Source organism: Panulirus ornatus, chromosome 57 (genome assembly GCF_036320965.1).
Source record: "Panulirus ornatus isolate Po-2019 chromosome 57, ASM3632096v1, whole genome shotgun sequence".
Lineage (NCBI taxonomy): Eukaryota > Metazoa > Arthropoda > Malacostraca > Decapoda > Palinuridae > Panulirus > Panulirus ornatus.
Window position 1 is genome coordinate 30,145,630 of NC_092280.1, and position 26,089 is coordinate 30,171,718.

Below are 26,089 nucleotides of genomic sequence, written 5' to 3' on the forward strand. Positions count from 1 at the left end.
GCAAGGAATAAAGTGAATTGGAACGATGTGGTATACTGGGGTCAACATGCTATCAATGGACTGAACCAGAGAATGTGAAATGTCTGGGGTAAACCATGGAAAGGTCTTTTGAGACCTGGATGTGGATAGGGAACTGTGGTTTCAGTGCATTATGCATGACAGCTAGAGACTGTGAACAAATGTGGCCTTTTTTGTCTGTTTTCCTGGCACTCCCTCCCTGAAGCAGGGGGTAGCAATGCTGTTTCCTGTGGGGCAGGGTAGAGCCAGGAATGGATGAAGGCAAGTACTTTTTCTCCATTCAAACTTAAATCCCAATTAACCTGTCCCTCAACCCTACTGAACCTAATAATCTTGCTCTTATTAACATTTACCCTCAACATTCTCCTTTCACACTTTTCCAAACTCATTCACCAACTTCTGCAGTTTCTCACTCGAATCAGCCACTAGAGCTGTATCATCGGCGAACAACAGCTGACTCGCTTCTATGGCCCTCTCATCCCCAACAGACTGCAAACTTGCCCCTCTCTCCAAAACTCTTGCATTTACCTCCATAACCACCCCATCCATAAACAAATTAAAAAACCATGGGGTCATCACACAGTGGTTCCAGCAATGTTATATGGTTGCAAGGCATGGGCTATAGATAGGGTTACACAGAGGAGGGTGGATGTGTTGGAAATGAGATGTTTGAGGACATGTGGTGTGATGTGGTTTGATCAAGCAAGTAATGAAAGGGTAAGAGAGATGTGTGGTAATAAAAAGTGTGAGGTTGAGAGAGCAGAAGAGGGTGTTTTGAAATGGTTTGGTCACATGGAGAGAATGAGTGAGGAAAGATTGACAAAGAGGATATATGTGTCAGAGGTGGAGGGAATGAGGAGAATGTGGCCTTTGTTGTCTTTTCCTAGCACTACCTTGCGTGCGTGCAGGGGGAGGGGGTTGTCACTTCATGTGTGGTGGGGTGGCGACGGGAATGAATAAGGGCCGCAAGTATGAATTATGTACATGTGTATATATGTATATGTCTTTGTATGTATATATATATATATATATATATATGTATATGTTGAATGTATAGGTATGTATATGTGCATGTGTGGATGTGTATGTATATACATTTGTATGTGGGTGGGTTGGGCCATTCTTTCATCTGTTTCCTTGTGCTACCTCGCTAATGCGGGAGACAGCGACAAAGTATAATAAATAAAAAAAATGTAAAAAAAAAAATATATATACATATATAATAAATAAATTTATAAATTTATGAATAAATCAATAATATATAAATATATATATATATATATATATATATATATATATATATATATATATATATATATGTGTGTGTGTGTGTATGTGTGTCCCTAGGCTTCTGCCAATGGGGTCATTGCAAGTACAAAATCACCTTCGAAAAGGTTGTGTCATCAGCAGTGTGCAGGGGATATACACTTTGTCAAGGACTTTCCTGCCCTAAAAGAGTCCACTGTACCCTGCTGCCATTTGAAACACAGTCTTGAAGCTACAGAAGTCCCATAAAAAGATTCCTGGAGTTAGAAACAATCATAAAATACATAACTGTCATCTCCCACTGTATTGTTATGAGGTTTATACTTAACTTCATCCATATATGAAAATAATTCATTATTTGTACAGACAACTTTATCAATAACCCCTCTTACTAATGTACTAATCAACTTTTTCACAACATTACTGGATCCTACCATCATTACTCACCGCACTTCTTTCCACTTGTCTCTTGCTTCACTTATGTACGTATATAGTAAATCATTCCACATGACTGTACTACCTCAGAAGTTCATCTCACATCTTATCAATTAGTTCATTCACAATGTGGTAATAAAATCGTACATGTGATCTAGTCATTTTAGCAATTCCATTTCCACTTTGTTAATCTGATAAATGTACATTCTGTTTTCCAATCAACTGTCACAGAACAAAAGGTTCGATAGCTTACAACAGTTTGGGTTCTAAAACAGCTTTTATCAAGTCCTCCTACACCAGAGGCACACATTTTTCCTTTGGTTAATCTCCAAAAAATATGTATAATCTGCCTGGTTTTTGATATATTCACTTTCTTTCAACCATCCTTGCTCAAAGTACTGTCCATATTCAAATCTCCAGATACCTCAACTTCAGTTAATGCAACTAGACTTCACATTCTGACTCCCAATTCTATTAAAAAATTCAAATGAATTACACTTTATTTTTCTAATCACTCCAAAATTTTCTTGCCACTTTTTGAAACCTGGCAGCAATTCACTTCTATATATGTGTATAGTAACATCCCAAACGTTGCATCATATCTAGTAATCTTTATCAATACTTTGCAATATAATGCATCCTTGTTTTGCTTTCTCAGTGGCTCGATTCTGAAGAATTATCACAAAGACTCACCAGCTGTCAACAGCTCAATTTGTTACAAATGCCTCCTGGATCACTCATGATCTGTCATTGCATCTAAGTCACAAGGCATTAACCCCTCATGTTCACATATGACATAATGCATCAGGTTCACAAGAGGTCTGTCAATCATTATGTACTATTAATGCCACACATTCACATCGTACTTGTCTGTGTCTCACTTTCAAGAGACATTTATGCTTCAGGTTCAAAAGAGAGCAGTCAATTCCTTAAACTCATAAGATACCTGTCAATGCATCAGGTTCACAGTATCTGTCAATGCCTAAAATTCCAGAGACCTGTTAATGCCTCTCGTATACAATGGACCACTTACTGATGAGGATGGCGCTGCTGCAGATGCTGATGATGATGTTGATGGTGATGCTGAGAACTAGTATGGTGCTGGTGATAATGGAGAAGATGAGGTAAATGATGGTGGTAATTTGTGGTTTTGTGAAGTGGAATAGGTTCCATATGACTATGAGAGCTGGTATTCATACTTGACAGTAGAGTGGCCACTGGTGCTGAGGTGGCACTAGGGGAGGATTCTTGGCTGACTGCCACATGTTTATGAAGAGAAAGTGGCAGTCGTCTTTCCTGAAAACAGATAACATATTATCAGCATCAAAATTGTCTTAGGGTAATAAAGCCCACTTATTAAACAAAAGCATCATTGTTTCTACAGTGACATAATTTACTAATGAATAATCTATACTAGTTATCTATTTATCTATACTTCTGATGCTACATTCTGCTAGGAAGGTGACTATGGCTGAAAAGACTCGAGGCTACCCTATACAAACATGCTCCATCCCTCCCTAACATTCTCCTGACCCCTGTCCCAAACAAAGTCCCTCATTACCAAAACTTTATATTTCCTTCAATCTGGCCCATATATATATATGTATATATATATGTATATATATATATATATATATATATATATATATATATATATATATATATATATATATACATATTATCCCTGGGGATAGGGGATTAAGAGTACTTCCCACGTATTCCCTGCGTGTCGTAGAAGGCGACTAAAAGGGGAGGGAGCGGGGGGCTGGAAATCCTCCCCTCTCGGTTTTTTTTTTTAATTTTCCAAAAGAAGGAACAGAGAATTGGGCCAGGTAAGGGTATTCCCTCAAAGGCCCAGTCCTCTGTTCTTAGCGCTACCTCGCTAATGCGGGAAATGGCGAATAGTTTGAAAGAAAAGAATATATATATATATATATATATATATATATATATATATATATATATATATATATATATATATATATATATGAACAGAGAAGGGGGCCTGGTGAGGATATTCCCTCAGAGGCCCAGTCCTCTGTTCTTAACGCTACCTTGCTAACACGGGAAATGGCGAATAGTTTGAAAGAATATATATATATATATATATATATATATATATATATATATATATATATATATATATATATATATTTTGAGCGATCGGGGCCTGAACATACAGGAGGGTGAAAGGCGTGCCAGGAATGGAGTGAATTGGAACGATGTGGTATACCAGGGTTGACATGCTGTCAATGGATTGAACCAGGGCATGTGAAGCATCTTGGGTAAACCATGGAAAGTTTTGTGGGGCCTGGATGTGGAAAGGGAGATGTGGTTTCAATGCATTACACATGACAGCTAGAGACTGAGTGTGAACAAATGTGGCCTTTGTTGTCTTTTCCTAGCACTACCTTCCACGCACTCGGGGGGAGGGGTGCTGTTTCATGTGTGGTGGCAGGAATGGATGGAGACAGCATGTATGAATATGTACATGTGTATATATGTATATGTCTGTGTATGTATATGTATGTATACGTTGAAATTGATAGGTATGTATATATGCGTCTGTGGGTGTTTATGTATATACATGTGTATGTGGGTGGGTTGGGCCATTCTTTCGCCTGTTTCCTTGCACTACCTCGCTAATGCGGGAGACAGCGACAAAGTATAATGAATGTGATATATATATATATATATATATATATATATATATATATATATATATTTTTTTTTTTTTTTTTTTTTTTTTTTTCATACTATTCGCTATTTCCCGCAATAGCGAGGTAGCGTTAAGAACAGAGGACTGGGCCTTTGAGGGAATATCCTCACCTGGACCTCTCCTCTGTTCCTTCTTTTGGAAAAAAAAAAAAACGAGAGGGGAGGATTTCCAGCCCCCCGCTCCCTTCCCTTTTAGTCGCCTTCTACGACACGCAGGGAATACGTGGGAAGTATTCTTTCTCCCCTATCCCCAGGGAATAAATATATATATATATATATATATATATATATATATATATATATATATATATATATATATATATATATATATATATATGTGAATGTAGGTTTGCGGCAGGGGTGTGTGATGTCTCCATGGTTGTTTAATTTGTTTATGGATGGGGTTGTTAGGGAGGTGACTGCAAGAGTTTTGGAAAGAGGGGCAAGTATGAAGTCTGTTGGGGATGAGAGAGCTTGGGAAGTGAGTCAGTTGTTGTTCGCTGATGATACAGCGCTGGTGGCTGATTCATGTGAGAAACTGCAGAAGCTGGTGACTGAGTTTGGTAAAGTGTGTGGAAGAAGAAAGTTAAGAGTAAATGTGAATAAGAGCAAGGTTATTAGGTACAGTAGGGTTGAGGGTCAAGTCAATTGGGAGGTGAGTTTGAATGGAGAAAAACTGGAGGAAGTGAAGTGTTTTAGATATCTGGGAGTGGATCTGGCAGCGGATGGAACCATGGAAGCAGAAGTGGATCATAGGGTGGGGGAGGGGGCGAAAATTCTGGGGGCCTTGAAGAATGTGTGGAAGTCGAGAACATTATCTCGGAAAGCAAAAATGGGTATGTTTGAAGGAATAGTGGTTCCAACAATGTTGTATGGTTGCGAGGCGTGGGCTATGGATAGAGTTGTGCGCAGGAGGATGGATGTGCTGGAAATGAGATGTTTGAGGACAATGTGTGGTGTGAGGTGGTTTGATCGAGTGAGTAACGTAAGGGTAAGAGAGATGTGTGGAAATAAAAAGAGCGTGGTTGAGAGAGCAGAAGAGGGTGTTTTGAAGTGGTTTGGGCACATGGAGAGGATGAGTGAGGAAAGATTGACCAAGAGGATATATGTGTCGGAGGTGGAGGGAACAAGGAGAAGAGGGAGACCAAATTGGAGGTGGAAAGATGGAGTGAAAAAGATTTTGTGTGATCGGGGCCTGAACATGCAGGAGGGTGAAAGGAGGGCAAGGAATAGAGTGAATTGGAGCAATGTGGTATACCGGGGTTGACGTGCTGTCAGTGGATTGAAGCAGGGCATGTGAAGCATCTGGGGTAAACCATGGAAAGCTGTGTAGGTATGTATATTTGCGTGTGTGGACGTATGTATATACATGTGTATGGGGGGGGGGGGTTGGGCCATTTCTTTCATCTGTTTCCTTGCGCTACCTCGCAAACGCGGGAGACAGCGACAAAGTATAATAAAAAAAAAATAATATATATATATCCCTGGGGATAGGGGAGAAAGAATACTTCCCATGTATTCCCTGCATGTCGTAGAAGGCGACTAAAAGGGAAGGGAGCAGGGGGCTGGAAATACTCCCCTCTCGTTTTTTTTTAATTTTCCAAAAGAAGGAACAGAGAAGGGGGCCAGGTGAGGATGTTCCCTCAAAGGCCCAGTCCTCTGTTCTTAACGCTACCTGTTTGAAGGAATAGTGGTTCCAACAATGTTGTATGGTTGCGAGGCGTGGGCTATGGATAGAGTTGTGCGCAGGAGGATGGATGTGCTGGAAATGAGATGTTTGAGGACAATGTGTGGTGTGAGGTGGTGTGATCGAGTAAGTAACGTAAGGGTAAGAGAGATGTGTGGAAATAAAAAAAGCGTGGTTGAGAGAGCAGAATAGGGTGTTTTGAAATGGTTTGGGCACATGGAGAGATTGAGTGAGGAAAGGTTGACCACGAGGATATATGTGTCGGAGGTGGAGGGAACGAGGAGAAGTGGGAGACCAAATTGGAGGTGGAAAGATGGAGTGAAAAAGATTTTGTGTGATCGGGGCCTGAACATGCAGGAGGGTGAAAGGAGGGCAAGGAATAGAGTGAATTGGATCGATGTGGTATACCGGGGTTGACGTGCTGTCAGTGGATTGAATCAGGGCATGTGAAGCGTCTGGGGTAAACCATGGAAAGCTGTGTAGGTATGTATATTTGTGTGTGTGTGTGTATGGGGGTGGGTTGGGCCATTTCTTTCGTCTGTTCCTTGCGCTACCTCGCAAACGCGGGAGACAGCGACAAAACAAAAAATATATATATATATATATATATATATATATATATATATATATATATATATATATATATATTCTTTCTTTCATACTATTTACCATTTCCCGCGTCAGTGAGGTAGCGTTAAGAACAGAGGACTGGGCCTCTGAGGAAACATACTCACCCGGCCCCTTCTCTGTTCCTTCCTTTGAAAAAAAAAAAAAAAAAAAAACATTGTAACTCTGCATTCCCAGATCACTACTATAAATTTTGTCTGACATTGAAATGTCTACCACTTCCTTCTCCCTCTTTTCAAAAACCATCTTTGGCATTTATCTTCAACTAAGTACCTACAAGAGTTTCGCTATGTAAACTAGTTTCGCCATGTAAACTAACCTAAATGTGGTCTGAAAGGCCAGACAGAACTGTCATCCAGCTTCTACCCTATAAGCACTCTTCCCTAACCCATCACCATATACACCATCCTCCCCTGGTTCTGGTCCACATGACATTGGAAGGGCTGAACTATATTACCTAGGATGCAAGCAATGAAAAACATTGATTGGGATAAGCAAAGAATTAGCAAACTCCTGAAATTAAATGCACACAAACACAAGGGAAGTAAAGAATGATGGGGATTGCATCAACTAAAAAGAGACTTAGACAAACTCCAAATTACTGCTTTCTGATAAAAAAAGATATTGCTAAACAATTACAAGGCAATCTGACGATAACCATAATCATATGACTCACCTGCTCTTGAGTTGTACTGACAGATTTATGTAAGGATAGGGGCTGAGACAGCTGGGTCATATCAACAGTTGAGAGTCCTGATGAATTCCCTAACGAAATTGCAGGTAAGGTTGGATCCACTTCCAGTACCGGTACAGCAATACTTGCACCTACACCAATACTTGAAGGTACAAGAATATGAGACGTGGGTGTAACAAGCTGAGAATTGGAAATATTTGATGACTGGTTACTATTCATATTTGTAACTGTTCCTGAATTTCCCTGATGCACTGCATTGTTCCTATTATTTTCACTTTTTAGTGCTTTACTAGCCATATTACGTGTTATAATTTCTGATGGCTGGATATCCTCTAAGTCCTCTTCAATTTTGCGTTTACGTCGAACTTTCATTCTAAGAGCAATGTTTTGTCGGCGCATTGCACGCTGCTCTGGAGTTTCACTTGCTCTTCTTTTCCTCATTCGTTCTGCCGCCTTCAAGCGACGTATGGCCTTTGCTTCATCACTTTCAGTAGCACGTCGTAATCTCATTCGATCTGCAGCTTTCTGCCTATCAATAATTCGTTCCTCTGGTGACATAGAAGCTCGTCGATTCCTTGCTCGAGCTGCTGCTTCCTGTCGTCTTCTTAACTTTTGAATCTCGTCCTCAGTTGCTCTTTTACGTCGCATACGCTCTGCTTCTCTGATTCTGCGTAATCTCTTCTGTTCTTCCGACTCTCCAGCTCGTTTCTCCCTCATGCGCAGGGCAATTCTAGTTCTACGTTCAACTTGAGCATCTTCTGACATCTTTGGGCGGCGGCGCTTTGGAGTTTGTAGTTGTGGTTGAAGACTATTGGTTTCATCAACAGCTGCTGGCTGAAGAACAACCACTTGCCCAGATCCCGTCTCTGGTGGAACAGTACTCTTGTTCATTGCCTGGAGTGATGCATTTACTTGAATGTTCATCATTAGCAATTCTGTGGATGGAGGTAAAATCTAAATCAAATAACATAATTACATAAAACCTCCTAAGTCAATAAAAGGGCTATTTCTCCTGATAAGATATGCTGTCATACCTAACTATCCTTTCATATTTAAAGTTCTTGGCACATTGGTGTAAAAAAAGCATTAAAATTTTGGCATAGATGATTCAAGCCCTGAGCTGATCACTACTCCAGCTCATTCATTTATGTTGTCCCACCGTGTAGGAATTCCATCAAGGCTCCAACAAGAACACCATCACGCCTCACCTCGGGTGTGTGATCTAGTGTCAAAGAATCTGAAAAACAAGAAAATGAAGGGGAAGGGAGAGATTTCTTAGTAACGACATCATATCTTGTCAGGGTATTATAATTCTTTCATTGATTAAAAGGAGGTTTTCTCCTGACATAATATGCTGTTATGACTAGCTACCCATACTCTGAATGTTAAGTTTGGAGAAGGGGAAAAAAAGAATACAAAGTCCTAAAAGGCTTGCATAAAACTTGCTACAAGCTGTAAACACTCTGATCTTAATGCAAGAAACAAAATTAAGATACTTACCTCATGACTGATGCTACCTGAACTTTTGATCATAAAAATTCTACACAGGATTGGAAACTGAGTAAATTGGAAATACAAAAAGACATAAGAAAATGAAAAGGATATTATCATTCTGTCAGGAGTAAACTGTCTTATGGTGACTGAACTCTTGATCCATCATGGAATTAGGGGCCACCAAGAAGAATATGGGGATGAATAAGGGCATACAGAAACAATGCACTGTAATTAAGAATTGTGAAAGAAGGAAACCATGTTCTCCAAAATCAAATTTTGATTTTGATTTTCAAGCAAGCCAAAGAACCTTCCATCTTCCTATCCTGGTACACAGGCAGTAACATAATGTGTCACTGCAAGTCAAGAAAAAGAACTCACAGTTCTATAAAACAAGAGAGATACAGCAGTGTAATGCAGAGGCAAAGTATCAAAATAATTTCAACTGACTTTCAATATGTAAAATAGTTACCTCTTTAACCACTCCTGGGATCATTATATAAAAATCTCCAAAAGTATGCAAAACACTGTCATCTAATGACCATGCATTAGGTTTAAACATTTCAAACAAGCATAAGGAAAGAAGAATCAATTCTTAGAAGGATCCTGCACATCACCCATAGATATATACAAAAATGTACATACACAAAAATAGTGTATATGTATGACAGTAGGAAGATAGATAAATAGGAGGGAGAATTCACCCACTGTTTTCAAGAGCTCAACAGAATGAAATCTAAGATCTTACAAAACATGAGATTAATTTTGTAAGGACCTAGCTCTACAAGATGGGTTAAAATAAAAAAAAAATCACATCAGAAGGTTAGCAAAAAGAGTACTGAAATCAATTTCAAACACTAACCTTATTGGATGCACTTATGCAGCTTCCACTGAGCCAAAGTTCTGTACTTCCTCTTCAAAAATCAAGAGAGCATGTAAAGCAAGAAAATGATTCTCCTAGTACAGACACTTGTTTCTGTGCTTTAATAACTTCTAACCACTGGGGACTTGTTTATAAAGGGCAAAACAAATCCTATAAAGCAGAAAATCAAAACTAACACTGATAATCCCTTCCTCAACCATCAGCCACAGAGACATGATCAACTGTGCATCAAGCTGATTTGAAGACATCTATCATGTCAAACACTGACTGAAGACAATAAATCAACCAGCTTCTTAGTTAACTTTGTCTTGTTGTGACAAATTAAACAGTTATGTAATTGCCAACAATATTCGTCTATGGTTCATTGGTTGATACGGCAAAGAAAGAGTTGCATAGTTGGCAACAATATTCATCCATGGTTCATTAGTTAATCAAGCACAGAAAAAAGCCCCTTTACCACAAAACTGATCTAAGCTAGAAGATGAACTATGGTTACCAATGCTTTACAATACCACCACCTAACCTATGATCACTGAAGTGATGCCTGGACTTATCTTACATCCTCCTTGTTTGGGTTGTTGGTCATGACTTCTACCTCTTTAAAGCTAAACACCAACTCATTTTCTTTAAACATCCTATTAATTTCTTTCATGTCAAAGCCTCCAGTTGCAGACAGAAGTATCTATCAAGGCCAAGCCTTGAATGAAACATAAAAGAGGAGCAATAGAAATACAGGACAAAAGGAAACAAAACAAAATAATTAAGTTTTTGAAGAGTAGGAAAAGTTGCCTTATAAAATGAGCCAGGTTATAGCACCTATGAATGACATGAGAAAGTAAAACAAAGCTCAACAATACAAAGAAACAGAAAATCACAACAGCCCACCCTTGATTCCCCAGCAGCTGCACATTGATTACAGTACAAAGCACAACACTGAAGCCTGTCAAGTAGTAAGTTGTCTACATTTAGGAATGCAAGTAGCCAGCTTTCACAAGCAGATAATTAAAATCTATAGAAAAAAGAGAACTACCAGGGCAGTGTATGGAAAGTTGGTCAAGTTTTGCACTTAGAATGGGAGAGATGAAATGTCTGACTGTTTTAAGTTCAACTCTGTTAAATACATTTCAATTGCTAAAATCATTCCTAAAGTGAAAGCAGTACTCCATACTAGGACTACACAATCCACTGTGAAATCATACCAAGTGCTCAGAAGAGAAGTCTTAATCATCTAAATTTGTTTTCTTTTTACCAGAATTTGATATTTATGTAATGTGGAGTGTCCAAAATCTTTAAATATTATGGTGATACTTAATACATTCACTGATGAGTGGTAGTACTGATGAGTGGTAGTATCACAAAGCCAACAAAGATTTTGATCAAAGAAAATAACAGAATTGTGATGAGTTTTACAGACAGTAAATTGATATTAGAGTTGTCTAACTTAAATATGCTACATCTACTTATTTATCTAAATCAAATATGTTACATCTGCCACACAAAAATATCATATCTAATTCTGGGTCAATATTAATGGGCATGACTTGAGCAGGATGCTAATCAAGGAGGAAAAGATTAAGTGAATGTGAAAAAGAGCAGAAGAATGCAGAGTTGAGCCATCAGCTTTTTTTTTTTTTTTTTTTTTTAAGGTCTGATAAAAGGGGGGGAGGCCAGAAGACATGACAGATCCCTGTGTAAAACCATTGCTGATGACGTAAGAAGATAAGTTTGATCTTTTTACAATTATGGAAAGGGACCAACCAGACAGAAAGCTGGATATTAGAAAAGTGCAAGATAAATCCTACAAGGAATATGCTTGGAGATCAGACCCTGATGTTACAATTTATTGAAAGCTTACTTTCAAGATATGAAGAGCTACACCACAGGAATCCTAAAAGTTTCTGTAAACATAACCAGACAACATTATCATGAAACAAAATCAATGGTTAAACCTATACTAAGAAGCAAAAAAAAAAAATCTGTGACATTCAAGATGCAAAAGGAAATGGGAGTTGTGGAAAGATTCAAAGACTTCAAAAATAGTCAAATTCTAACCAACTGGATGATAAATGAAAGGATTCAAATGATAATCCTTACTTGGGAAGACTATACCAATGAGGGAAAAGTTATAGTTTTTAGCAGATGAAAACCACTAAACAAGCAAAGGTGTGAGGCTGTGCAATGCCAGATGCTCAGGGAAATATGAGGTGAGAAAAGATTCCAAAACTTTAAAAAATTTAGAAATTACAGCAATAGCATAAGGCTACAAAAGCTACAATGATCACCCTCCCATGGGATGAGCTGTATCAATGCATGTCGCTATGATGAAGGAATGTTCTGTATTATCTTTACGAGGGAAATTATGCAAGCTAGGGTGCAAGTTCTGAGAACATATATTCAAAACATGAGGAGGGAAACCACAAGGTCCACACATTTTGTGTGTCTACAGAGAAAAGTGTTTAGTGTACTGACTCAAAAAGATCGTAAGAAGGAGCACACAGTTAGTAAACAAATTATAAGAGTTAAAAGAGAAAAGAATAAACACAAAATTTTATCAATAAGAAAAAGAGGTATAGTACTAATCACATGGAAAACCAAAGGAAGGCTGAAACAAAAATCATAAGAGATACTTTAAGCCAAAGATAAGATACTCATCATTAGAAGAAAAGTTATTATACTTTCTTTGGGTAAGAGGGTGCTTTACTAGATCAACAAAACAGTTGCAAAGGCTTTGGGCAGAGATAAGATGTTAACAAGACTCAAATGTGGAAGAGTTTTCCCAACTCTGATACCCAAGGGGCCTTGACCCACTGGCCTCAGAGGCGATTAACCATGGATTGGAAAGATGGATACCCTAAATTCGAGATACAATTTGTGCCTCTAATCCCATTATAATAACCTCTGTTACATGTTCACGAGAAACAAAAAGCATCATTCAAGGAATGACATCATACTTCCTGAAAAAGAATCGGAAAAGAACTTTCATAAGTTAACCCAGTCACGGTCAGGACTTTTAGGTGACCATTCAAAAGGAAGAGGTGGTGTAAACAAGTACAGAGATGTCTTTATAAATGTGTGATCAGGTGAGCCAATGAAGGATGAAATTATATAGCTCCAGCACAAAAAATTAGAGGTTAGAAATAAATCCAGTATTGAAAAAGTGGTCATGATGACCCAGAAAATGAGTAAAGTAGTTGAAGATTCACTCCAGATCATTCAAAATGAAAAACAATAAAGGTCCAACCCAACTCCCTCCTTCCCTCTTTCCCCACATTATCTGTGTGAAAGGACTTCAGACATTCCTTCTAGTGTATGTTAAATCCTCAGTGTATAGGATCCAGCCTGATGATGGGAGGATGTTACAACCTTGTCACATGAATTTAGATGAGCATGAAATTTTGTAATGTTTATAAAAATGGAAAAATCTGTAAGTGAAAAAGAACATAATATTGTGGTAACTGAATACGTACATACATACAAGTACCTATGACGAGATTTTGCTAGAAAAGCAGGGCTAGTAAGTAGTGCTCACAACGTCCTGCTTGTTCAATCATCCTGTTTAAGATAAATTTAAGCCAAATGATATAAAAAACTTGCAGATTTCAGATCCATGGAATCATATATGTGAATTATAATGAAAGGAGTGAAAAGAACAGATGAAAACATTACTAGACAGTTAGGTCTCCAAGAGGGGCAAAATATTGTACAAGAAATACTATCTAGATGATGCTCAACAAGAAAAAGTCCTGCAGAAAGATGCTGATCAATGTTCGTGAAAAAAAGTAACTACTTGAAAAGTACAGGTATTAGGAAGGGCCAGTGCAGCTACTGTGTAAGCATCAGTATAAGAATGAACCCCAGGGGATTCTTTGCTCCTGAACACATGGGAACTTTGGGGCAACAAGAAGATTGGGCTAACATGCCCATATTTAAAGTGATCTAAACTGAGAAGGGAAAGGTGGAAGAAATACACTGAAATCAAGGGGTGAAAAAAGATTAAGCATATGGTGCCTAATGGGAAATGTTAAAACTAACCCACTAGCTTAGTTTTGATAACAATGAAAATATGACAGCTAACCTGACATAAAGAGTGTAAGAGGCTTCCAGGTAGTACTGTAACACCCATAAGTCTGATATACCACAGCATGGTGGATTTATCTTCTGTCTTTATGCCTACTTTTATAAGCACAAGACACCCATAATGTCTGGAAAAAAGTATGCAAGGGATACTGATTATGATATTGTCAAGTAATCAAGGAAGACCAAGCAGTCTGGATATGAAAATGTAAGCGATGAGGTGCACTAAGGCTGGTGAGTATCCGGTTAATGTCAGACAGCCACAGCTTGAGTTTGGCTATGCCTATGAAACTATAGGCAAGGCAGCCTATCACAGACCTTCTTTTAAAAGAAGAGTGCAGATTTTGAGGATGAGACAGCCTGGCCTATCTTCACAGTAGCTCCTCCTACCTAAACAGCCCCTACCATATGCTCAAGCTGCTCCAACCAACTGCATTGGTGAGTACTGTAACAATGCCAACTGTTTCATGATATTTTCTCACTGATATCTCACTAAAAATCAGTGGAATTTTTAACATACTGATTCAAAACAGTTGTCAAAAGTACACAATCATCATTTATGCTATTACCAATACTCAAGTGAAGCCCTTACAGGTAGGCAGTGAGAATTGGTGCTGTTGGCACACATCTCCATTAGAGCCATAATATAACACACTCCTTTAGGGCTTTTTGCACTCACGAAAGATTTTACCAGGATCACATCCCCAGTGCAATCAGAGGTTTGTCTGTACCTGTAGGAGCTTGTAACACAATAAGGCTGAAGTGTTTTAAGTGGAAGTTTGCAGTGCTGTCAGGGCCTGTTGCAGAGGAGTTCATTAAGATCTAAACTGCAATGCGAGTATAACTGAGAGTGAAAGGTGGATCAGCAGGTGTGTCTAATTGGATTTTGTGCTCGTTTTTTATAGCTCTCCATTCAGGTGTGATTGGCTTGTGGCCATCTTTTAAGAAATGTTTTATGACCATGTTTAAACATTCTTTAGGCAAAAGGATGTTTATATTTGGGTTACAAGTAAATCATGTTTGGGGACTGGAGTGTGGAAGGTATGGATTTTCTTTCTTCTTCACCAGCATTGATTGCTGAGAGTTTTGTGCTTATCAGGTCTAAAATAGGACTGTTTGTTTCCCAGTGACTATGTTAGTAATGATGTTGTTTTGAGTTTGGATTTGATCTATAACTGATGATAATGAAGGATTTTGACTAAGTCCATCATTTCCCTGCTACTGACTGTAGCCTTGAAGTCGCAGGAACCACATAAAAGTGATCCTGGGGTTACCTTATTATTATCATACAACCCTAGGACACCCTATCCAGGGGCTCCTACAGTTCCAGGACTGGCATACACTCAGCAGCTAGGATAGGATGGCTTTTAGGCAAGTTCTTTGATGGGACTACTCTCCTTTGTGATAAATCCTCACAAAAGTTGTTTCACTTGCTGTATAACCACAAGCAGGCAGAATTTAGTAAGAGCCCTGGAGCTATATAATTAATCATATAACTGATTAATACCAGTCTACATAGATCAACAGCATATCTTGTCTCCAAAAGCTTTTCAGTGACAAGACCACACAGCAAATAATATTAATGGAAAAGAGTATTTCATGGGAATTTTCTCCAACACTCCATAAGCAAAGATACACTTGAAATACCCTTACGTAAAAAGCAATAACTTACCAAGTATGTGAGTATATAACTTCATACTACATTAGGACAAATATTCAGCATCATCCTTTGACTGTCTCCAAATAAAAAGACATTATAACGGCCTTTTTGATGTAGAGCATTTCTAGATACAAGATAATTCTGGGTGAGAAATTTTCTATCTATAGCAATGAAAGGTCAGAGAATTAAATGAAGCTATCCCACAAATCATTTTGATTCAACTTCTCTTCACAGATAAATCCAAAAGATTTATAGTTGTTTCCAAATCAAGGATTAATTTCAAAATGTATCATAAAGCCAACGTGTAATTCACTGGTGTGAGTTACTCTTGAAAAAACTGACAGCAGGAAAGACAGAAATTACACAGTACAGCAATGGAATCTGTTTAACCAAAATTCTAGAGAAACGTGAAAATTCCAAATTGTTTCACAAACAACTAGATATTCTTTAACACACTTAAGTCACACTGAGGATTTATATTATACTGAAAGCACTCACCATACAACCTATAAATCTCAAAAGATACACTCCACTGTCTAGTTAATCTGCAAACCTCATTAATAAGAATTATGCCTTTTTATTGTTCAATACAACCTGACTAAAGATTCTCTGGGAAAACTCTGAATAATCTGCTGGACCCTTTACAACAAATAAAAACCACTCTCCAACTAGTAAGCATGACACTACAGAATCTCTTTGCCTCTCCTGTTAAGAATCTTTAAGGTAACTACTGACAAGATAGGAAATGGATGTATGACCATCTGATGTCCGCTGACTGCAGTCTAGAAACAAAACATCCACTGCCTCTGCTGACAGATCTGAAAATAGAAACATAATCGGAGGAAGATGAGTACTATCCTTGATTGCAGGGAAATCCACATGAAATGGAGAAAGACCCTCTTGAGAGCCTGAAGCTGATGATCTAGTCTACATTCTATAGTAAGGGTTTCATTTGACCTCAAATATGAGAAAGCCATCACTCACACTATCCAACTAGTGCAAAGGGAACACGAAGCTAAGGTGAGGGGGGACCTGTTCTGGGAAGCCTTGATGGTATAAATAGGGCAGGACTGTGTGAGCTGGTGAGCTGAATAATTGCTCTTTTGGAACATATATTACCAATTCCAAGTTTTCTTGCCACTAACACTTCCTTGGGTAGAAGAATCTTACAAAAGAGCAATTAGTCATGACAGCATATTAATAAAAATAGTAAATAACTATTGCAGCAAATAATTTTATATAATTCCAGTGAACAATAATCCAAATTTGTTTCATGATTTTCTACATAAAGACTAAAATCAAAACTGAAGAAAAGCCTACATGAATACAAAAACACATGACTGGCAAAATGTGATTAGTGCAAGAGACTACTAGTGTGCTCAGAAAAGCAGTGTTGATGTCATCATGCAAATATCCTGGAACAGTTATACACAAGCATGAAAAAATGTAGCTTAGCACATAAGCTGTACACTGGAAGCTGCTACATATCTCTTTCTAAATACACCTGTTAGAGAAGGCAACATAAAATAAAAACTGCAGGTACTGAATAACCGAAATTGATTATGAGCAGATGTCCTATTTTGACAAATTGGAAAACTGATCATGGTAATATACAAATCAGTTCATCATTCTACGATTATGGTTCTGATATGCCAACAGATAAATGGGTGCCTTTCATTACTTCCATCATTACTGTAGTCCCATTTCATGGTCTCAAACAATTAAATCAAGATCATCACTACACAAGTGCAGCTGTTTATCAGGTCTTTCTGTTTCACAATTTCCTTTCAACCTCAATTTCACCTCACATGTGGAGGGAAGCCACCCTCAACTTTCTTATTAAATCTAACTGATTTAGTCATTATTCTTCATCAGGAGACAGCTGTGTCAACTGTATTCCAGCTAAAAAAGTCATGGAAGGCAGTAACATCAAATGGCTTGAGCTACATTTGGTTCTCAAACAATGGGTGGAAATTAATAGTACCTGAAGAATGTCAAAGACACTGCCTCTCACCTTACTTTACTAGTTGGATGCAAACAAGTGTAATTACATAAGACTTGCTTCACTTCATCATGAAATTATAAAAATTAGAGATTGCCTTCTTTCCTTACACTGCAACAGTACCTGGATGCTCATCACACAATTTATAACCTCTAACTATCCTCCAAAGTTTATAATTTTGTCATTTTTCTGTCTTTATCATTTCCTGAGAGTTATATTTAAATGCTTCTCTGTCATTTCATACTTAACCAATTCTATTATATTCCCATGTTGTAACGCTGAGGCAACGTGAATTCTTTTCAGCTCTATATGACTACCTTCTATTGCATATATACATTACTTTCATAGGCAGCAATCTTCAGAGTGGGAGTAGTTAGATTAACCAATGTCTTTTGAAATACTACCATAATCTGCTGATAAACTGCTTGTACTACCCCATCAAGTCAAAAATAAACCTACAACTCATGGCTGAATGCATATAATCATCTTTAAACTTACTATCTGTCTATTCTAGCCTATGGTGCTTACTTTACTTATATAATATTGTCTAACATGAAGAATAATGTAAAGTTTTCGAAGAATAGCTGCTGGGTCTGATGGCTGAAGGTATGCAATAGTCAGCAACAAGCAATTCTAAGATAAAAGCCTCAGGCCAGAAAATGTGTATGAAAACTAAACAAAAACTTTACATATCATACTGCTTTATATGATAGGAAATAAAGCTTAAATGATATAGAGATATATACTTAGACTTAAGTTTGAGAAAGCAGGCAATGAAAAGTCTGTGTGAAAAACGGGTAGGTTTCAGCTTGTTTATGGAGATGCAGGATAGCAAATTAGCTGAAGGGCAAACTGCAAACAGGTGACTTGTTCCAAATGAAAACATAAAACATAGCTGTGATGCCAAAATTACCTGCAATATCACCAGCAGTGTAATTGTATTCAATTACTTCTTGGTCATTACCAGTTTTCTGTTGAGGATGTGTAACAACTGCTTGCAGTGCTTGACGCACGAGGTCGCGGTGGGGCCCTTCTGTTTGCTGGATTCCATTACCTCCTTGCCCAGCAGTCATACCCATTCCTTCTAGCTGTTCAGCTTTCTCTTTCTTAACATTTCTGAGATTTGTTTGAGCTACTGCACAGTTTGATGAAACATTATGAGGAGTGGCAATGCACTCACCTGTTAACATGTTAGTTTGTGACAATGTGGTAGCAACAGCTGGGTTCACACCTCCTGGCAAAGATACATTTGCTGCCAGAGAAGTGGTCGGCATTGTAGTCAAGTTAGTGGCAGTGCTTTGCACTGGCAATGTGGACTGTGCATGCACCAAGGTAGTGGTCTGGGAGGTGGGATGAGTTGATGCTATCCCCTCCCCTACAGTGGATACTAATACAGCTGAGGGGCCTTGCACACTTATAACTGAATCTGGTACACGGAAATAGGGAGAGCCTCTGTCAGCCTGATGTGCTGGTATGAGCGTCCCAATTGGACTATGATTCATACCCTGACTCACAACAGTATGAATGTGGGGCAGTGGTTTGTGGTGAGTGGAGGTATGGGGAGTCAATTCTTGAGGTAATGTCTTTCCTGCAGCTGCAGTGGCATGGGCAGATAAATCTTGCGGGGCACTTTTGGACAATTGGGTGGAATGGCTAGCATGGATATGATGACGAGCTGCCAGTGATGGTACATCATGGTCCAAGCCTTTCACCACAGAGTGGTGTGGTGCATGTAAACCCACTCTATATGTTGGGATGTGAGCACTTAGCCCACTCTTGTGAGACAAGTGTGGCTGGGCCAGGTCTTGGGCTCCACCTGACACAGAAAGTGCTACAGATGATAATGTAGACACAGATGAAGTAGATGCCAATGAAGATTTGTGAGCTGCAATGTGTGGGGTAATGTGCTGTGTTTCTTTACTGGTCTCTGCTCCTGTATACATCTTCAGTTAACAATCAAACTCATCTCTCCTGAAAGAGTAAAGAAATAGTTTTAGTTAAATCTACATGTAGTGCTGATATAAATCGATACAGAAAGTTCGTAAGTGAAACTTATAAAATCAAATTTCTATCTATCAATAAAGTAACAATTCTGATTAAGAAAATCCCCTCTTACAAAATCATGTTACTTTCCTTTTAACAGTCAGTTTCTTTCAATCTATCTATCTATATCTCTGATGCCTCTTCCCTCCAAGAACTCCCATCAAGGGGGAGGCCATAGCATAGGAGTCTCCTCTTATCACTGTCCTTACATGCCTCCCTCATTACACCATTCCACACATTCTTCCACCACTTCTCTCCCTCCAGTATTCTTCCACTCAATTTCCCCATGTCACAAGGTGGTCTTCCACTCACATCAACCCCTTTAGTTGTACCATCATACACTCCATTCTCCTTCTAAACCCCATCTTGCATACTTACCACATACCCAAACCACCTCAAAGCATTACCTTTCACCAACTCAACCACTCAACCCTTTGCATTCCCTGCAATATCACATCTTTCATACACCGCCAATTTCTTTCTTCATTCCATCTAGTCATACCACATGCTCCTCTCAAACAGGATATTTCCATAGCCTGAACTCTTGAGCTCTGTGACTAATTTCAGTTTCTTTCATACCATGGTTTTGTATTTTGTATCACTGCTTACGAAGCAATTCATAAAACATCTAAAACACACACACACACACATAAAAGTCGGGGGAGGGGTTATATTAAGCATATCTAAAAAGAGATGATATCTATGCAAGTGTAAGTACCCTATGGCTTGCACTATAACAAGAAGTCTAGATCTGGGTTTTCATATGCTAAAAACAAAATAATGCCATAACGCAACTACTGTAAATTGTAAATACCCATACACTTTCACTAACCAATAATGAAGTTCCTTATCTTATCATGAATATTTCGATGATCAAATGTTTTTCATGGGTTCAAAATGCATGGATTTGATCTTGAGTGTTTTATTTCATGGCAAAATTTCCTCTGAATGGTGGATGGTTTACTCATATATGGCTGAATAGCCAAGGTCCAAGCTTCATACTACTCAAAATTCAAAACTTATAACCAGGTAAGCACAAGTCGGGCTAAATTTTGTCAGTCTTTTATTTGATTACCATTATTTTTCTCCAGGCCTCATAAACAATATAATTTTCTTTTATTCATTCATTATTTTTTCTTCTGTAAAAAGTCTTTTACACTGGCTATTGTAATCACCTACTGGTACTGTATAAGGATGGAGTTTTACAAGCATGGGGTCCTATCTATTGTAGTGATGTCATAATGTCACTATTAGGTTGAGGGAGTAGAAAGACCAATTCTCATAACACAAATCCAAATCAAAGCTCAAAGAAAAAAAAAGGTCCCATCAAAACACATGATATTAATACCAGTTTAAGTTTCTGCTCTGCCAAAACACATATTATGTTCATGCTTAAAACTGTATTAGGTATAATATATCTGCAACAAGCTCACTGACTATAAGTAATTCATTGCAAGCCAAGTGATCTGTATTTCTGTAACTGATCCATATCGATTCTGAATACACAGTGCTTACCACAAAGATTTTTTATGTGTCATGATTATGTGGTTTATGTGTCTGTTACTACTTTGGAAGTTGTTGTTAGTTATAGGTAAGAAAATTTGCTCTAAGGGACAAATTGAAAGGTAAGGAAAAAGCCTGAATGGAAGAAGCTATACAATTAGAAAAGGAAAAGCAGGAAAAGTAGAGAAATGGGTTGTCCTCAAAGTGAAGATGAGGGTAATCCATAATGACTTACTTTTTGCATTACAAGACTAAAGTTCCTAAAAGTAAACCATATGCTGATATAACTTTGACCATGATTAATCAGAAATAAATTTCTAAATCATTATCATTAGTGCTATTTACTCTAGCAATTAATCCACTTTACCTTTTACTTCTAATCACCTTGAACTTTGTATTCATATTACTCAGGGATTCTATAACCCTACAAAATTCTGTAACTAAAGACGAATGGAAAAATATAAGGAAAATGACTTCAGTAGTCTGTAGACCAATAAAAATTTCAAAAAGTCCCACATCACGAATTTCCTGTAAATCTTTTTCTGAGCCATATTCACTTACTATGTGACTGACACATTTTCACATTTGATCTGGTAAGGATGCGACATAAAATCCTTGCTAAAACAAAAAAGTCTTATCTTTTAACATATTCCACAAGAACTGCTAATCTAATGATCTAATACATGCATCATTTACAAACAAATGACAAAGTTAGCTATCTGTTGTAAAATCAAGTATAATAATTTAGTTTATATGAAAAGTAGTTCCTTCAATAAACTTGACATAGAGGGACATTCTAAATGATATTAAACCAGGAGTGATTAGTTCAATAAATTTTACATTCAACTGTATCAAAAACCCATATATGAAATATACTTATGAAATATCCATATGACAGACCAGTAAGAGTAATACTCTATATTATGACAGGAAAAAAGTATTACAACATGACATGACAGAACAACAGTATCACTACATGTTATGATAAAACTAGTTTCACATGTTATGACATAACATAAGTAAGGTTATCATTACATGTTATGAATGAACAACAGTATCATTACAAGTTATGAAAAAACAACAGTAAGGTTACCACCACATATTATGACAGAAAAGAGAAAGGTTATCACTAAATGTTGTGAAAGAGCAACAGTATGGTTATCACTACTTATTATGACAGAACAGTAAGGTTATCATTACATGTTATGAAAGAACAACAATAAGAGTATCATTACATGTCACTGAAAAACAAAAAAGCAGTTTTCAATGCATATAATAACAGAACAACAGTAAGCTTATCATTACATATCATGAAAGAACAGTAGTAAGAGTATCTACATGAATTATTTTCCAAATGCTAACAATGTTCAAACACTGATACCCCAAAGCTACCCCACCCCCTCACTCTAACCTTTCATCACCAGAATGCAAAATTTCAGTTATTTCCATTTCTAGAAATCACAGGAAGTCATAGGTTAGCTAAACCATTTCATGAATTAAAATGAAAGATTTGAAAAGAGGCAATTTTTTACATATGAACTGCAGAAGCAAACTTCAGGAAGCAGAACCTTCTTTACAGTTATATGTTTAAATTCATAGCTAACCTAAGCCTGCATATCAACACTATTTAGTGGATGATCCTGCTTTCAACTATGTTAGTACTGCAGAAAGGTCAGAAGGCAATTCAATAACATCAAGCACTAACTATCTGAAAAATGTTTGGTAGGGGCCAAAGGCTCTGTGGGGTATACTGTATTGGGTAAAAATGAATTACCAGGTTAATAAAATAATGTCTTGAGCACCGTGAACAAAATGAGCTAAAAGATTACCTCTATGAACATTCTAAGTTACATCTGATGACATAACCAAACAGTGTTAGCATGTTATTGTTCCTTCTGAAATGCTTGCAGCTACTCCCATTGTCAAACTAGAAATCTTAGTAGTATGGCACCCCAAAATGATATTGACTGGGGGAAAAAAATGCACCAATATATTCTGAAAGGAAATCTTCAAGGTATATGGTACAGCTGACATCTGTTTTGTGCAGTACACTAGATGGTTCTACCACAACTATAAAAGTTAATTATGTTGGCTTGTACTCTGCTGAATCTGTGCCAGTTAATGTGGATACATCATGTAAATCATTCATATATTTCAAGGACATACCAAATAAAATGCAAGTTTTGTATCACAAGAGATGTCTAATCATTTTTAGTTATATCATGCACTCTATGACAGTTCCATCCATAATTAAATAATTACCTTAATCTTACATAGGCTTAAAATTTACCATCAGTAATTAACTACAAAGAGAGCTGATTTACAATAAACACACTTTGAGCCTGAACCAAAGGCTCACTATATAGCATAAAAGAATTTAATGAGTATAGTATCCACAAAAGGTTTTACAGGTTGATATATCATCAACCATAAGTAACAAATGTAACCAACAGTTAGTCCTCTGGTGACAAACACATGAACTACAAAGGTCAAATACCCAAAAATGAGCTGATCTTGACCTACATTAGAAATTTCAGGTAACTGAATGAGTTGCTTACCAGAACCTGAAGATTTGATAACAGGTTGTTTAATGTAACTACTAACTCTGTATCAACCACCATCATGATTGCTGCTGTAACCCTAATAAGCAAAAATTCCAAAGACCATCTGCATTAGTGCTAGGAATCAGTCACCATAGTGATGTACTCTAGATCTTTGAAATATTCATTACATTTCTTCACTTCAATTAAAGTTGTTAAACAACCATCAGGATCCAAGTAGCCAGGTATATATATATATATATATATATATATATATATATATATATATATATATATATATATATATATATGATGGTAAATGGTAAAAAATTTAGTTTTAAAAGTTAACCTAACCTTTGTAACCATGTAAAAAGTCGTTAAATAATCATTTCACTTTTCTTATGAGAAGACACTTACATTTTCTCTGTACTGAAACATTAGCCATTTAATCGATATACTTTCTGTTCTTTAAGACTGCCATACATATGAACTCTTAATTCAGAATCATCCAAATATATTTTCACCACCTTGTACTTCCTGTCCTGCATGCTGTACATAATCTCCAAATCAACCATAAGAGGTTACAGCACGTGTAATTTTCACAGAAGGAACTTAAAAAAATTATAGAAAACAAATAAAATCAACAACCCATCAAATCAAAATGCTCATGCCACCTGAAGAATGGATTAATATTACTTGTACAAGTGTATACATCTAAACATCACTTACAACTTAATGTGGCCTTATTTGTCAACCCAGGGTCAGAGGTCAGGCTACACCGTGACCCCATGTCATCATCATAGTTATATAATAGTTGGTACCCGAAGTCCAACCTCTCGCTATTTACAATCATGTCTGGACTGTAAATCATTTACACCTGGATAACAAAACGTTCAACAGGGACCAATCAGCCTAAGTCTTCGCATGTACAAGCCTAAAAGGAGTAAAGTTACGTCAGAATACTGAGTAAAACGATATACAAGTGGCCTGGAAGCTTTAATCAATTCAATCGCCAACATCTGCAATTCCCACCCGCGGCAACACTGGCTGACGGTGTGTGCGTACATACGTATTCTCCCGGGGACTTGCCTTACTTTCTTGGCCTTACTAGGTTGCTATCCCGACCACCTGCATCCACATAAGCTCTTACAGCCGTGTAGGATTCAACACCACCTCTGGAGGTCACTTCTTACCTTTGGAATATTAGAAAAAGGCGGAAGAAGCTACTTCCATTCGGTGTTTACAGTATAGAGTACGAAAACTTTACCGGCTGAGGACTGTCGGACAGGTGTAATGAAACAAAAGACTAACAAAAAGAGGATTACATTCTCTTTAAGAGTACTGAAACATATTGTTGTATATTCTTGAATATATGAATCAAATTGTTAGTTTGCTCTACTTACCTATCACGTATCTTATACTTCTAATGTCCTTGTGACATCTCCTGCAGCCTAGACGGGCAATGATCCGCTCTCTTTAATGTCTCAAGACATTTTCATGGCATACTTTTCTCACAGAAAAACGTTTGAAAAACACTGTGTAATCAATCTGTTTAGTCCTCAGTGACTAAATGACCAAACAAATATTCATAACAGGATGATTGTAATTATTTTGAGTGAGAAAAGTGGGAAATATCTTCCAGACATAAGCTGACTGATCATCAATCAATGAAACGTTAAAAATACCGACATTCTGAGATCCTCCACATGTTGTTGACACTTATTGAGGATCTTAAATGAAAATTTACAGCAAATGCAATGAGATCCCTGTACTCTTCATATTTTACTATTACTGGCATACGAAAAAAGATACAAAATAAAAGCTAAAATAATAGTAACTGACATATGTGTCCTGATATATGGATGACAACCTGGGATCATTAAGTACCTCAATAGATACACACATACATAGCTACTTTCGAGTATGGGGTAAAAATTCTAAACGAATTCAAATGATGAACAGCACCCGACCGTCCAAAAGCGTTTCTAAAGGTTATTATGCAGGTGATAAGTAGTGTTCGTGGTTTTATTACAAAAGCATGGGAACTGAAGCAATTCGATAGATACATGGCAGCCCTGCTGTGATGTTTAACATCATCGACCTTTAAAGTTAACTCTCGTCAACAAAGGGTTAACGACAGTTTTCGAAACTAACAAAAGACTAACGTCAATAAATGGCCGGTTAGGTTAGAGAGTGGGTCGTATCGGTAGTACCACACAACACTATCTTGATAACGCTGGAGGCGTAGAGAAGGGATAGAGGGAGGGGAAAGGTTTTTTTTATCAATTTATTACGCTCAATGAGGGCCACGCACAGTATATGAATAGTTGTATACAAGTGATTCGTGACTCGAACACGCTATTACACAGATGCAGTACATCATAACACCCACCAAAGTGAGGGTCTCATAAGAATTAAGTGATTGTCCCTTAGTATGTACTCATATGT

At 37.5% G+C, this 26,089-nt stretch overlaps 1 protein-coding gene across 4 annotated transcripts; it reads right to left on the reverse strand.

Annotated features, from left to right (window-relative positions):
* Positions 1-550: 550 nt before the first annotated feature.
* Positions 551-24,908, reverse strand: LOC139766393 (uncharacterized). 4 transcript variants are annotated; one of them, XM_071694969.1, is made up of 4 exons: positions 24,835-24,908; positions 18,736-19,526; positions 7,428-8,380; positions 551-3,015 (listed from the first exon to the last, which is right to left on the reverse strand). In XM_071694969.1, the coding sequence occupies exons 2-4, from the start codon at positions 19,496-19,498 to the stop codon at positions 2,749-2,751; spliced, it is 1,983 nt and encodes a 660-aa protein (XP_071551070.1). In that variant the 5' UTR covers positions 19,499-19,526; positions 24,835-24,908; the 3' UTR covers positions 551-2,748. The 4 variants fall into 4 exon arrangements, with proteins under 4 accessions (XP_071551070.1, XP_071551069.1, XP_071551066.1 ...); XM_071694968.1 differs by having other exon boundaries at positions 18,520-19,526; XM_071694965.1 differs by having other exon boundaries at positions 18,469-19,526.
* Positions 24,909-26,089: the final 1,181 nt, after the last annotated feature.

Bases quoted from the DNA above. Each gene is read 5' to 3' on its own strand.
- LOC139766393 (XM_071694965.1), bottom strand. From the start codon at position 19,498: ATGTATACAGGAGCAGAGACCAGTAAAGAAACACAGCACATTACCCCA. The intron at 8,381-18,468 runs GTAATTTTGGCA...CTCCATCCACAG, and splicing joins CACTGCTGGTGATATTGCAG to AATTGCTAATGATGAACATT. The intron at 3,016-7,427 runs GTGAGTCATATG...ATCTGTTTTCAG, and splicing joins TCAGTACAACTCAAGAGCAG to GAAAGACGACTGCCACTTTC.